The sequence below is a fragment of the Neomonachus schauinslandi genome, chromosome 1 (assembly GCF_002201575.2).
Source record: "Neomonachus schauinslandi chromosome 1, ASM220157v2, whole genome shotgun sequence".
NCBI lineage: Eukaryota > Metazoa > Chordata > Mammalia > Carnivora > Phocidae > Neomonachus > Neomonachus schauinslandi.
The window spans coordinates 158,952,022-158,967,026 of record NC_058403.1 but is presented as its reverse complement, the minus strand read 5'-3'; the positions used below and the strand labels follow the sequence as shown (position 1 = coordinate 158,967,026).

The window sequence follows — 15,005 nt, the reverse complement described above, 5'->3', positions numbered from 1 at the left end:
TGGCTGCACCAGCTTGCATTCCCACCAACAGTGTAGGAGGGTTCCCCTTTCTCCACATCCTCTCCAACACCTGTCATGTCCTGACTTATTAATTTTAGCCATTCTGACTGGTGTGAGGTGGTATCTCATTGAGGTTTTGATTTGTATTTCCCTGCCTTTTGTTATTTTTAATACCAGCTTTATTGTTGTATAATTCACATACCATACAATTCGCCTATTTTAAGTGTTCAAGTCAGTGGTGTTTAGTCGACTCATAGACAGGTGCATCCAGGACCATGGGCAGTTCTGGAGCATTTTCATCACCTCAAAAAGAAACCCATACCCTCTAGCTATCTCCTCCCTGTTCTCCCTCACACACAGACACAAAAGAGTATTCGATTTTGTCAAATGCTTTTTCTATGTCTCTTGAAATAATGATGTGGTTTTTGTTTTTTATTCTATTGATAAAGATGTATTGCATTAATTGCCTTTCAGATGTTAAACCAACCTTGCATTTCTGGGGCAAATGCTTCTTGATCTTGATATATAATTCTTTTTACATGTAACTGGAATATGTTAGCTAGTATTTTGTTGAGTTTATGTTCATAGTCCTAAGAGATACTTGTCTGTGCTTTTCTCTCCTGTGATTTCTTCATCTGGTTTGGGTATCAGGGTAACATCGGCCTCACAGAATGACTTAGCAGTGTTCCTTCTTATTTTTGGAAGAGTTTGAGCAGAATTGGTAATAAGTACTCTTAAATGTTGGGTAGAATTAACCAGTGAAGCCATCTGGACGTGATCTGCTCTTCCTGGGCTGCTTTTGGTTACTAATTCAGTCTCTTCATATGTTATAGGTCTACTCACCCTGTTTCTTTTTGAGTCCATTTTGGTAGCTTGGGTCTTTATAGGACAATTCAGGTTTTTTGCTTTTTGGTTATTTGTTTTGTTTTCACATTTTTTTACATCCCTCCAGTGATTGGCCTTGGTCTTTACCTGTCTGTGGAGAGGCTTTCTCCTGGTTCAGTCCCTCGGTGAAGGGTGAGGAAGCATGTCATAATACTCCTCTTCTTCCCAGGAGCAGTCTCAACTGGCAGAACCGCTTAGGTGTGTTGCCATAAATCAGAGCAAGAAAACACTGTCTCTTAGCACCTGGGAACAAGTGTGTGTTGTTAGAGGCAGCATGAGGGTTGCTAGAAGTCTGAGATCATAGGAAACGGTCCCCAGAGCATTTTTGTTCCCTTTATAAAAGAAAGAATAATTCCCTGGCCATCCCTCCTGCCATGTAAATGAGTCTTCACTGTCACATCCTTCATATTAAAAGGAAAAGCTCAAATCATAAATAATTTTGACGGCTTGAGACATGCCTTGCTTTGCTTTACTTCTGGGGATTAAAAAAGAACTCCCCTGTTATTAACAGGGTGCCTGCATGGCTCAGTCAGTTAAGTGTCTGCCTTATGGCTCAGGGTGCGATCCCAGGCTCCTGGAATCGAGCCCCGTGTCAGGCTCCCTGCTCAGCGGAGAGACTGCTTCTCCCTCTCCCTCTGCCCCTCCCTGCCGCTGGTGCTCTCTCTCATGCTCTCTCTCTTTCTCTCTCACATAAATGAATAAAATCTTTAAAAAAAAAAAAAAGAACTCCCGGTTGTCAAGAAGAGAGAAGCTTCAAGTTCAGAAAAATGTGTACAGTGCCAACAATATTTGGGGACCCCTTTACTCACATTTACTTCACACCTTACATTTTGAGTAAGCCTGGAGGATGGGCCTGCAGCCAGAGAGAGAACTCTCCTCTAAGAACAAGAGCTTCCAAGAGCCCTGTTGGACTGGGTTGCTTCAATAGCTAGTGAGTGCCCTGTCTCTGGAGGCAGCCAAATAGGAGCTGGGACACTTGTCTGGAAGACTCAGGATTTCAACATCAGGGTCAGGTTTCCCCAGACCTCGAGCCCCTGTTCAGTCCCACAATGCTGCAGTACTAGGTTTATCCCTGTGTCATCCCTGTCAGCAGCAGATGCTAGGTTTCTCCAGTCAAGACAAGTATTTGTGTCCCCATTCTACAGATGGTCCCACCGAGAGCCACAGCAGTTCTCTGGTTGTGGGCTGGCCCTTGCTCATGTGTCTCATCCCACCATGGCTCTTGTGGAGTGGGACAGAGCACCCGGGACAGGCACGATGCCCAGGACAAGCCAAGCACTATGGGAAGCACCAGCAGCCTCCCATGGGGCAGACCCCACAAGGGGTGTTTAGGAGGCACCTTGACCCCTGGGGTCTCTGCCTCCCATCGGCTTGGGCCTGTGCAGAGACCATTGCACCTCGAGATGGAGATTGGGTTCTGGTTCCCTCTGCCTCTTCTGTAACCTGCTGGAGAAATTTTTCATGGAGCATTGATAATCGGTGACAGATCCTAGCAGCTTCTCTCAGACAGTTGTTTCTGAAGGACGTTTACACATTTCTTTGGCATTTTCCTGCTGCTAATTAGCAACATTCTCATTTCCCTTAATCACAGAGACGAGAAAGCCCACAGCGGTTCTTCAATTAGCTCATAGAAAATGTTTCTTTCTTTCCTATTGATACACATTCGGGATGCAAGAATGGCTCCTGGGTGTGTTTCGGCTTCTGAGTGTCTCTGGAAGGTAGCTGTGGTACTCACACACCAGGGCCATTGTGGGGCTAGTCTGCCCACACAATGCATGAAGGGCTGTGCTGATTTCTGCTCACACACACCCCAAAACTCTCTGCGAGGGGCCTTTATTTCATTTTTGGCTGGCTTTTCTCTAGGAGTGCTTACCTGATTTAAACTTAGAGTTTCTTTCTTCTCACCCATTCTTTCCATTTCATATCAAGTCCTGCATGCAGAACCCATGTGACTAGAAAGGCAGGGGGAACGGCCCCACTGTGTGCCAAGCACCTCGTACCTTTAAGTAATGCATTCATTCTGCAAAAGACTGGTGCCGGCCCAGGCACTGGGAGTCAGTGGTGAACAAATCACGAGCCACAGTGTTTCTCTCCGTTTCCTCCGTCCTGTGATGCATCGGCAGTAATGGTGACATTGTATATTCGACAAGTGCATCAGGAAGGAAGATGGGGAGAGTAGCAGGGGGCGGCCACAGGCTTTGAACTCGGTGTGTCCTGCTTTTTCCCAGAGGTACCTGTCCCAGTCCTGGCCCAGCAGGAAGCCTCAAGGCCAGCTGGGGTCCCTGGATGGATTTTCATCCAGCCTCCAAGTCAGGGCTCTTCCCCATGCCTGTGATTTCCCTGTGTTCGTGGTCACCCCCTGCAGGTCTCAGGGACGTCTCACTGGGGGCATGGACCCCAACACTTGCATGGCGCGGCCTGACGCCCCCCCCCCCCATTGACAGGCACTCTATAATAGGAAATGGGAGCTGAAGGGTCCTGTGACGTCTGGAAGTATTTATAGGGTCCTTACTCTTCTATAAATGCCACCTGTCAAGGGACAAGCCTGAAGCGTATGGGGACCCGGGGAAGCTCGGAGCCGAGCCGGTGCGGGCAGAAGCTCGGGGCCGGGCGGGCGCGAGCGGACATCACGGTGTCAGCCTGCTCATGAGCAGAGCCACCTCTGGCTCCACTGCCAGGGTCTTAATGAGCAGTAATGTATTCATCGTCCCCGAAGAGATGACAGGACTTTCCTCTCGGCTCAGTATGCCCTGAAGTTCTCACTTCTCACTGAAGTTCAGCACTTAGAAATTAGAACTCAGTCTGGGCCTGGAGTGTCCCCTACTCCTCCCCTTCATACACGTTCCCCCCGAATGTCAGTCAAGAAGCAAGTGGGTCCAAAATGCCATGAGAAGCAGACAGGCACAGGCCAGAGTTGGCAGTGAGGCCGGTCCCTGCTCGGCCACCAGTGGCCTGGCAAATGTCCCCCTTCTCCAAGAGCGGTTTTTCTCCCAGGTGGCCCGGTGTGCTCTCCCTTGAAGCGTTGCTCAGCAGGGGTGAGGTGAGCCACTGTATGCCAGCAGGGGGGCAGGCCGGGGCACGCAGCCTCTCCGCAGATGGCAGATTGATGCCGGTCCTCCACGTCTGTCATCCGGAATGCGGCCAGACGTCCAGCCTCTGGGAAATCAAGTGGAAGACAGAATTGATTTCCCCTCGCCATTTTATGTCTTTGTTTAAAATGTGCAAAATGGTCCTTTTGAAGGGGAGGAAAAAAAGAACAAGAAAAAGCCCTCTGTGCATTCTCCTGCGTGGGTCTATCAGCCGCCAGGGCAACATGTAATTTCTTGGTGCCATGAAGGACGCGCCGGCCCCTGACAGCAGGAGGAATAGATTGGAGCCTCGAATTCAGTTTTCAAAGAAAGCTCTCATTTCTCTCTCGAATTTTTAAATGCGTTTTCATTGAGGGAAAAGGAATAAGCCAGGGTGAATCATCCTCGGCAAAACTGGAGACCTAGTGCTTCCCAGAGCCCACTCCTCGGCCTGTATTTCATACCAGACCTGGGTGGCGATGGCTCAAATTGCCAAGGCATCGCTTTGGAATACAACCATGATTTCCACTCTGGGGTCTTTGTTAATCCACTTTTAAGTCATCGTGTGGAATAACTCGGGCATGCCTCATCCGTGTTGATGTGCCCTTGAGCTCAGTGATACTGACAGAGTTTCCAGCTTGGCCGAGCTTGCTAATCCTCCATGCCCCCAGCTAACTGTGGGTTTGGGCCTCTGCCTCAGCTCTGGCCTTTTCCTGCCCTGCCCTCCTCCCCTGCCCACGGTTCCGTTTTGGTTGCTGGGGGCATCCTGTTCTGGCAAGTGGCAAAGTGTGGTAGAAGGAGCCCTGAACTGAGAGCTCGGGCACCTGAGTTTCCTCCCCAGTGCTGCCCCTTCAAGGCTGGCTTCCCACCCTGTGTGGGCCTCAGTTTCCCCATATGTGCATTGAGAGTTGGACCACAACCAGCATCTCCCAAAGAGAGGAGGGTGTGTGGGTTTGCAGACTTTTTTATTTTTCCTAGAATTTCTAGGTCTTTGCAAAGCTAAAATTAAAGGTAAGCAAGCAAGCTGGAGTACCAGGTTTCTTTGCCATAACTGTAGTGACCTAGAGCTGTGACCCTGGATCTTGGTCTGATCAATACATGTTTACTGGGGGGTGAGCCTATGCCAGACGCTAGGCCCAGCCTTGAGGCTATAGCTGATGAGAAGACAGCCTGGGGAAGGACGGACACTAGACTGTGGTCTCTGTCACAGCCCAATTACAAGCAGTAAAGCTGCACTAGGAGAAGTGAGCAGAGGTAGCGGGAAGCCTTAGCTATCTAATTGGGGAAGACTTTCCTAGGAAGGATGCTTGAGCAGAGGCCTGAAGGATGAGCAGGAGCCAGCAGGTGAAGATGGGGTGTGGGGAGGAAAATGCCCCGGATTGTTAAGATGGGCTGTGTGGCCCTGAGGCAGGCAGGCCCTAGCTGGCTTTGAGGAACAGAGCAGAACGGTGGCTGGAGCCTGACAGTGGTGAGGGAGCCTAGTTTGACATTAGAGCCATGGGCAAGGGCCGGCTCGTGTCAGGTTCTTCTAGGATGTGGGAAGGATTTGGACTCAGTCTCTGGGCCACCTTTGAAGGATTTCAACCTGGATATGATGTGATCACATTTGGCTGTCTCCTTAGAGTCAGAAACCTGCTTTTTCCCCCGACAGGTTCTTGATGTTGACATTCTAGCCTTGTAAGCACTGAATCACTGTAAACCTCTCCTCCATGCCCCCCGCCAAATGACTCTAACACCACAAACTGCAGCCAGCAAAGCCAGGGCCAGACAGAGACGGGAAGCAGCCCTCTGGACTCAGCCACCAGCTCCGTGGTTTGCCCCCCACCTGCCCAGCCCCCAGACCATCCAGTTGAGATACATGCCTAAGCAATATAACACATCACGGCAAGTGCGTGTGCAGTATGAGACAGTGATTGTGGTGCGGTTCATCTGGGGAGAGATGCTTCTGTATGTGGGATCCCTAAAGCAGATAGTGAAAGAAGTAGGTTTAAAATGAGGGAGTGGGGAGTCTTTGCAGCAAAGACTGGAACAGGTTTGTCCACCTACTCAGAATGTTCATGAGGTCGTCTCTACAAACACGGCCGAGGCAGAGATGAATGTCGGGATGAATGAGACTCAGAGTGAATACTTGAGACTGTGGTGGCTTCTGTGGTCTGTTTCCAGGTTCTGAGATTCTGTCAGGTCAGATGAGGACTCCTGAGTGAGGGTTCTGTTCAGAAAGGAGTTATGTCGTATATGGCACTCTTCTATTACCAGAGCTGCAGGGGCAGGCGGCCTGCACAGGAGACACGTATCCTGGGTTTGAGCCCCCGTGTGTGTCCCGTGGCCACTGACTGCCCTGCTTTGAGCAACTTCCATTTTCTCCTTCTCATAAATTGTATCAAGTTGAAGTAAATGCTCTCCGAGATCCATCCTGGTTCTACCATGTTACATTTCAAGCCCTTCCCCTGGCTGGCAGAGGGGGCTCATAACGAGGAGTAGGCAGGGCAATATCTGGGTTAGGATTTTCCTTGTCTGCAGCTTCTGAGCCCTGGCCTGGAGGCCTCCTCAAGATGGCATCCCATGGGTGATAAGCGGATACCACGAGCAGCTGCAGGACTGAGCACCCCCTCCAACCTTGCAGGTGCACCCTTTGCTCCCGGGCATGTCGACCATCATGATCCATGACCTGTGCCTTGCCTTCCCGGCCCCGGCAAAGGCTGACGTGTACGTCTCAGACATTCAGGAGCTCTATGTCCGCGTGGTTGATAAGGTCAGTAACAGTTTCTAATAGGGCCCCTCACTGCTGGTTCACAGAGACGGGGGAGTGGTGAGGTGTGAGAGTTATTTTCCTCATGCCCTTTGCTCTTTCTCCTGGTTTCTGAGCCCCTGTACCCGGCTCCTGAGTTGCTTCGAGCTTCTAGTGCTGTCTCGCCTCCGTCCCTCCTTGGGCACGATGTGGAGCAACCTTTGCGTTTAGACTTTTTTATGCCAGTTGACATCAGGAAAGCTCAGCTGTAAATCCTGCCCGAAGTTGTCTCCTCCTTAGCCCCGACTTGGGAATTCCTGTCCTCTAGCTGGTGTATGTTACTAACTGACACTAAGCAAGACACACAACTTGCTGATGGTGAATTTTCCCCCGATATGTGGGTTTTGGATTCTTGGGAATCTTAGTGGCAAATGAGTAAAATGCACTAATGCCGAGTGCTTTTGGAAAAGGAATACATGATAGAATCTTTAATTCTTTAATGCAAATAGGGAATTTTTATTGCTCCAAATACCTAAAGGAGCTGCAGCTAGGCTTACAGAGGGTTGCTATCAGGTTCCTAGTTTCCTGGCTGGAGAGAACAGTTAGTAATTAAAAGGGGAATGTTTGAGCAGCTTAGAGTACTTGAAAAGCCAATATTCTCTTCCACAGCCTCAGATATTCCTTCTGTGGTCCTATTTCCTGATCAGACTTCTGTTTCTTCACTAAGCATTTCTGACGCTTCGTATCCCAAGGTCCTTACTGTATGTATTATATATACTACCAGGTGTGAGCTATTTGGTCAGTGAGCACTTACTGAACTCCTACTGTATGCTATTCTGGCTGCATCTTATCACTCTAGATTCTTAGCTCTTTAAGAGTGGGGAGTATAATTTATGTGTCTGAGTATCCCCAAAGCCCCTTGTATACAGGAAGCACTTAAGTGATATTCATTTGTTGATTGGCCGATTATCTGGAGCTCAACCTGGGTCTGTGGGTTTGAGGTTAACAACGCTTTGGCAGAAAGCCTTGGAGTGCTACCGGTGATAGAATTAGTCACTCAGAGGCTACCCTGAGTCTTTGTCCCCCACGATGCAGGTGGAGATTGGGAAGATGGTCAAGGCATATGTCCGCGTGCTGGACTTTCACAAGAAGGCTTTTCTGGCCAAATACTTTGCCTTCATGGACCTGAAGCTCCGGGCGGCTTCTCAGATCATCACGTTGGTGTGAGTCCTCCCAGGGGGTCCAAGGAAGCCATCTCAGGGACAGCACTGGCAGGTTGAGGGGAGAAGTCCCAGCCCTTCCCTCTGTTCCAGGGCCCTCGACGAAGCCCTTGACAACTACACCGCCACGTTTCGCGTCCATGGTGTGGCCATTGGCCAGACCAGTCTCACTGCAACGGTGACTAATAAAGCTGGACAGCGAATCAACTCGGCCCCACAGCAGATTGAGGTAAAACTGTGCCTCCTCCCACCAGGTGGGATCCATCCAGCCCTCACTGCCTGCGTGCATGGAGTGGGAAGTGTGTCGTTTTTGTGATGGGCTAGGAGTTCTAGGGATCGTCCAGGAAGCTGCCGTGGAGAAACCATATTAAAATCTCTGCCCTGCCATGTCCTCTGACTCAGAGAGAGCTCTCACCAGTCCCCGGGGCGGCAGCAGCAGAGGGAGGGGCCTGAGGTACTTTAATCTCCCTCTCTCGGGGGGGCCAGGATGTGGCTCAGAGAAGGGGGGAGCTGCTTGTCACATGGCCGGGGAGTGGCAGAATACTCTTTAAACCCTTAGGTGCCGAGAAGGAGGCAGATTAGGCTCACGTGTAGAAGCTCATCCCAACAGTCGGTCCGAACCAGCCCTCCGAAGCCGTGGGCTTCTGTTGTGGAACCCCCTGAGCAAGCAGGGAGCTCCGGGGTCTCCTGGGGTCATCTCCGTGTGTCACTTGGGATTGTCTTGTGGCATTAGGTTTGCACAGGAGCCTCCCAGTCCTCAGGGGCCAAGGCAGCCATGGCCCCACATTCACATCCAAGTTTCTCCTTAACCCTCCTGCCAGCGTCCTCCATAGGTCTTGTCCACACAGGGGCCGGCAGACTTTATATTAAACTGTTCCGGAGCTGGTGGTTGTGGTTTGTGCTTCTGGATGGAAGGGCTCCTTTCTTCTGGTGAAGAAGAATTCATTTCTGCCTATAAATAGCACAGCCCTACAGAGACTAATCCTTATGCACAAAGCAGCCCCTTGGCCCATGGCATATGCGCTCACCGTCCGGACTCTTCCTGCTAGGCGGGGGCTGGCAGGAGGATGATGTTGGGCCTTCTGTGCTGCAGAGACAAGGGCATCCTTGTCCCTGCCCCCTCAAAACCCCTCTTTCTTCATCTAAGAAGTTTTGAGAGCATTGAAGAAGAGAACTGTTCTCGAGGGCAATTTATCAGTAGAAATTGGAGAAATGCGATGAAAGGGGGAAAACCTTGAAGGCAGTGGAATGTGAACTTTGCCGTGCGTCAGAATCCCCTGGAGGACTTGTTAAAACACAGATTTCAGGACGCCTCCCCCAGTTCTGATTCCACAGATTGGGGTGGGCTGGAGAATGTGTGTTTCTAATGGTTCTTAGATGACGCTGATACTGCTGGTCAGGGGACCACGCGGTGAGGACCGTGCTGCAAGGGGAAGTTTTATGTGAAGAAGGTGTGTTTATCTTCATGGGGCTTCAGGTCTGGGGAAACGAAGCTTGGTTACAAACAGCAGAACATGCCCTTAGGAATCGCAGATCCTCAGGCCCCTGCGCGGGCTGAGATCCTGGGGAGGGGCGTTCAGGCTCCTCCCAAGCTGGCCAGGACCCCAGGCCCTCCCCAGTCGCCTCTCACAGAGGAGGGATGTCCAGGCACCACGTGTCCCTCTCCCTGAAAACATTCAGGGTGAATTCCGCCCAGCCGTGTGAGCTCGGAACACAACGGCCCACTTCTCTCTTGTGTTTCCACATGCAGGTCTTTCCCCCATTTAGGTTGATACCCAGGAAGGTGACACTGATCATCGGAGCCATGATGCAGGTAGGAGCCAAAGGCCACATGCTTGCCCATCCCCAGCCTTGGCCCCTGCCTGGCTCCAGGCATGCCCCCCACCCCGCCCCCAGGCGTCAGGAGGCTAAGATGGAGAGCTCGGGGGTGTTGGCACCCTCGCCTCTGAGGATGAGGCGTGGGGGCTGATTGGGCACTGCTGTTTCTCCCCACTCCAGATCACCTCGGAGGGCGGCCCGCAGCCCCAGTCCAATATCCTCTTCTCCATCAGCAACGAGAGCGTTGCTGTGGTGAACAGCGCGGGGCTGGTGCAGGGGCTGGCCGTCGGCAACGGCACGGTGTCTGGGGTCGTACGGGCTGTGGACGCTGAGACTGGCAAGCTCGTCATCGTGTCTCAGGTAATGCGTGTGGGCTGCACTGACCACGTGTGCTTCTGAAGCCTCTAGCGATGGGGTGCACTGCACTGGTGCGCTGGTCAGCTGTGATGGTGAGGAGGTCTGTTTACTGGGGTCGGGCTCTGCTCCCAAGGACCCCCTCTCTGAGGGCCCTGCTTCTGCCCTCTGAGTCCACAGCCCCTGTCTGCCACCCGCCCCCTCCCAGGGCCAGCCCGGCCAACCTGGGGTCCCCCAAGATCCATCTCCAGACTGAGTCTCCCTAGCTGCTCCTTAAGGGACAGGGTCTCCAACACCGTCCCCGCCCTGGGGACGTTCCAGTGCACGATGGTGGCAGCAGCTATGACGGTGGACTCTGCCCTGGGCACTTTACAACCTGCCCCCTTTAGTTCCCTCGGCACCTGTGCCCCCGGGCATTTGCTGCTCACCTGTTTCCTGATGACAGGCCTAAGGAAGAGCTAGTGGCCCAAGGCTTGGGATGTTCATATGGAAGAGAAAGGATACTGTTGCCTCCAACATGCTTTGTGGATTGCAGTATGAGTTTCCAGGGGCGTGCGTAGCTTGGCTACTGTAAGCGTGGACAGTTGGACACCAGTAGGATTTCAGACCCAGAATTGTATTTCTAGGAAGAAAGGAAAACCTGAATCATGCACTAGTCACTTTTGCTCCACCGGAGGTTAAGTTATCCCCCAAGCCTCTTGGCTGGACTCGGGGACATTTGCAAAGTGCTTTTCTGGATCAGCAGAGATGTTGGAAGGCTCAGCTAGGGGAGCCCTCCCCTCAGCAGGGTCTTCCTGCCCCACATCAGCGGCCCTGACTCCAGGCAGGGGAAAGTTGGTTTCTTTTCTTGTGTGTTTTGTTTTTTTGTGTGTGTTTTTTTAAAGATTTTATTTATTTGACAGAGAAAGACAGAGTGAGAGAGGGAACACAAGCAGGGGGAGTAGGAGAGGGAGAAGTGGGCCTCCTGCCGAGCAGGGAACAGGGAGCCTGATACAGGGCTCGACGTGGGGCTCGATCCCAGGACCCCAGGATCATGACCTGAGCTGAAGGCAGACGCTTAATGACTGAGTCACCCAGGTGCCCGTTTGTTTCTTTTCTTTTTTTTTTTTTTTTTTTTTAAGTAGGCTTCACACCCAACGTGGGGCTTGAACTCATGACTTTGAGATCAAGAGTCGCATGCTCCACCGATTGAGCCAGCCAGGTGCCCTGAACATTGGTTTCTAAGTCTGATGGTGCTCCTTGTTTCCCGGGGGTGGGCACCTCGTTGGGCTCCTCACAGGAGATGGGAGATGGTCTCCACGTCCTGAGCAGGCCTCAGAGTGCTTGGGCTCTCCCTGACATCCTGTGACCACAGTGACTTGTGGAAGCATCTCAGGGGAGGTGGCCAGAAATCTGGGCTCTAATGTGACTACGGACAGCCTTTTCAGAACCCCGTTCCCCTGTTCCTTGTCCGGCATCCAGGGCTCCCTGGAGGGAGTCCGTGAGCTCCCCTGAGTTCACCGCATCTGAACACAGGGCACCCAAGGGAGCTGGTGTGTGCATCGTCCTAGAGAAGGGGAGGCTGATGCGTCCTCCTTCCCAAGGCTGACTTTGATCCGACATTGAGTTCATTGATTTACTCCCTTTAGCAGGAGTTGCAGTGTCTCTGCTTAAACCACCAAGTCTTTTTGAATCATGGAGGTAGATGCCCTGACTCTGCCTATCGATTTTATAAAGACGGCAAGAAAGCATTGAGAATGTGAAATCTGTCCTGTGGCATATAGCAGGATTCAGATAGATGTCCTGGAGAATAACATGAAGGACCAAGGAGGCCTTGCTTTTTTTTTTTTTTTTTTCCTTCTAAAGAAAGGACTGTGGCTTCAGGAACTAGTTTATTTTCCTCCTCCTGGGGGCCCAGGTAGCTGAAATGGCAGCTGGCTGCAACTTCGGCCGGAGGGGCAGACAGCCATGCATTTCCCTCCCGGCCACTTCTCTTCCTGGTCTGACCTTGCCGGGCCACCTCTCTCTGTGTGTCTCCCATCTGGCGGGGTGGGAGAGGAGCTGGGGGAAGGTCCTGGTGCCCCTTGGCAGATGGAGAGGCTGTGCCACTGGTCCTAGCCGAAAGCCATCTTCTCGAGCCCAGGCAGGCGGGGGCTCAGCTTGAGGCCCATGTGACCACAGAGTGTATGGGGTTCTGCTCCGAAGCTCCCAGTTCCATCTGTCCAAACCAGGTCACTGATTCAGCACCCATGGCCGGGGTATGGGCCGGGACTGGCAGAAGGAGACCAGGCAGTTAAAAGGGCAAAGGGAAGGAAGGGAATGGATGTTTATTGAGTACCTACTAAATGCCAGACATTAGCCCAGATCGCAAGACACAGGAGGCGGGCTCAGTATGAGCCAATGCAAAGAAGGCTTAAGGGTTTTAGGAGCCTGGGTTCAGCAAGAGCCAATAGCACTATAAAAAAGCCTAATAAAGTTAATCTTTGTTTTTAAGATTTTTTTTATTCATTTGAGAGGGAGAGAGAGAGACAGAGCATGAGCAGGGGAGAGAGGCAGAGGCAGAGGGAGAAGCAGACTCCCCGCTGAGCTGGCAGCCTGACATGGGGCTCCATCCAGGACCCTGGGATCTTGACCCGAGCCAAAGGCAGATGCCCCTAAAGTTAATCCTTAACCAGATTAATTAGAGTATAGGCTTCAGAATGAAAGGGTATACAGTCTGCTCTAACTAGATTCTGTGTCCTGCATTTGTCACAGTACCCTGTTCACTTACAGAGAAACATGCTAGATCTGGGGTTGGGAGAATCTGGAATCCTCTCCTGTGAGGGCCACCCCGAAGAGCAGTCCCCAGTCCCTGCCCCCAAGGCTCTGGACTGCTGACCTGGAGCAGCTGATCAGATAGGCCTCTAGGCTCAGAGGACCAGGCTGGGACCCCCGAGGGAACGGGAAAAACAGTGGCCAGTTCTCTGTGGGGTGAGTCACCCACGGGGCCAGGCTGCCTTGGGAAGAGGAGCATGGTGCTGGGCATCTTGTGAGTGCCTCCTGGCCGCGGGACTCTAAGCTGGCCTCAGCAAGATCCTCCTTCCCTGGAGGGGTCCTGTTGCGAGCCCCTAGTCCCTACCGCAGCCAGCCTGAACCCCAAAGCCCTTTCCCTAGGACCTCGTGGAGGTGGAGGTGCTGCTTCTCCAGGCCGTAAGGATCCGCGCCCCCATCACTCGCATGAGGACGGGGACCCAGGTGAGGCGGGAAGCTCTCCGGCCCCTCCCATCCACGCTGGCTGCCTGAGCAGCCTCTCTGCAGACCTCGGGCTCTGAGTCCTGGTTTGGGATGAGGTTGGCAGGGCCATGGCTAGGTCACTGTTCCCTCTCCTGCTCAACAGCTGCTGGCCCATGGGTTCAGCTCCAGCTTTAGGAGCCTTCCCTGTGTTTCCTGCTCTGGGCCCCTGTGTTTTCTCTGGCACAATTACTGAGCGACACCTGTGGCCCCCCCCCCCCCGGCCGGGTCCACCAGCTTCCCACACCTAGAATAGCACCTGGCACATCACAGGAGCTCACGTTTATATGGCGGGTACTCTGCTCCGTGCTTTCGGTGCAGCAATTCCTTCAGTGTTCATTAACCCGTGAGGTTGCTTCCCGTGTCATCCCTCTGTTATAGATGAGGATGTGAACACATGTGGAAAGCTTACGGCCTTGGCCCAAGGTCACATGGCTAGTAAGTGATGGAACTGTAAATTGACCCAGGCAGCCTGGCACAGAGTCTTTTCTTGGCTTTTGGCAGTGTTCCTCCACGTGTTTCCCCTGGCGGGCACTCAGGAACCTCAGATCCCACCTGTGCCCATTCCCCCGTGAGCAGGGACCCCCGGCTGGGTTGAGAAAGAAGAGCAGAAGCAGGGACCAACTGCAGGGCAGGATGAGCTGTGCCACTTGGGAGGCTGCAGGCACCCTGGAGCTCTGGTCGGGGGGTCACATCACAAAGAGGGGGTCGGTCAGCTAGGGTGAGAAACCGTCCACAGCCCAAGGACTGTGTGCGGAGGGGCCGGTTCTGTCTTTTATTTGATCACTGGCTGTTCTGCCTGCCCTCCCCACACCTGTGCTGGGCCCATCTCTGGTGAGAGAAGGATGGGGTGCAGCTCCCATGGCATGAAGGAGACAGGAAAGGACCCAGGGGAGGTCAGGCAGTGCCCCAGGGCTTTTGGGGACACTCTCGGCAGGGGGACTCCGGTGGTCACGGGCCTGGATTCTCTCCTGCAGATGCCTGTTTATATCACCGGGATCACCAACAACCAGAACCCTTTCTCCTTTGGCAATGCTGTGCCAGGCCTGACCTTCCACTGGTCTGTCACCAAGCGGGACATCCTGGACATCCGGGGGCGACACCATGAGGTAACTGCCCACCCTGGGCCCCCTTCCCGCCCCCCCATGTGCGCCAGTGTCCGGCGCAGGGAGGGTTCTCCCCATATTTCTGCATGTGGGGTCTGCACCCTCACTCCCAGGCCGGTCCCGGCCCCATTCTTTCTCTCAAGGCTCAGCGGGACACCTCGCAAATGCTGCCACCACACCATCCTCCCTGGTGTCCTTCCTCCACTCCCAGTCCTCTCCTGTCCAGGAATCTGGGCTCCTAGCTCTCCCTCCTCGCAGCGCTTTCCACTCTACGCATGTACTTGCTAAGCGCTACAGACGGGCTTTGTAGGTGACTGACTTCAGAAGGCAGCAAAAATGACAGCCTTGTGGGGAGGTCACAGAAGTTCCAGAAGATCATAGGGTCTTGGTCAGGGTACCTAGTCTGTAACTTCGGACCTTCTCTCTCAGGTGATGCCTGGCAGCCCTGGGGCTTTTTCCAGATTTACCCCTGAGGGCAAACTCCCCTCCCCTTAGCCCTTCTGAGAGGGACCCTGGCCTTTCCTCAGACCTCAGAGCTGGAAGAGAAGCTACTGACCCCCTCTTCGTGTTGACTGGA

At 52.9% G+C, this 15,005-nt stretch overlaps 1 protein-coding gene across 1 annotated transcript in view; it reads left to right on the top strand.

Moving 5' to 3' along the window:
- NUP210 (nucleoporin 210) overlaps positions 1-15,005 on the top strand; it is a 108,186-nt gene that overhangs the window by 72,178 nt on the left and 21,003 nt on the right. The window contains exons 21-27 of the mRNA XM_044916245.1: positions 6,577-6,705; positions 7,777-7,904; positions 7,995-8,130; positions 9,652-9,714; positions 9,900-10,079; positions 13,206-13,286; positions 14,300-14,431. Of these exons, the coding sequence (XP_044772180.1) occupies positions 6,577-6,705; positions 7,777-7,904; positions 7,995-8,130; positions 9,652-9,714; positions 9,900-10,079; positions 13,206-13,286; positions 14,300-14,431 (849 nt within the window). The remainder of the gene's footprint in view (positions 1-6,576; positions 6,706-7,776; positions 7,905-7,994; positions 8,131-9,651; positions 9,715-9,899; positions 10,080-13,205; positions 13,287-14,299; positions 14,432-15,005) is intronic.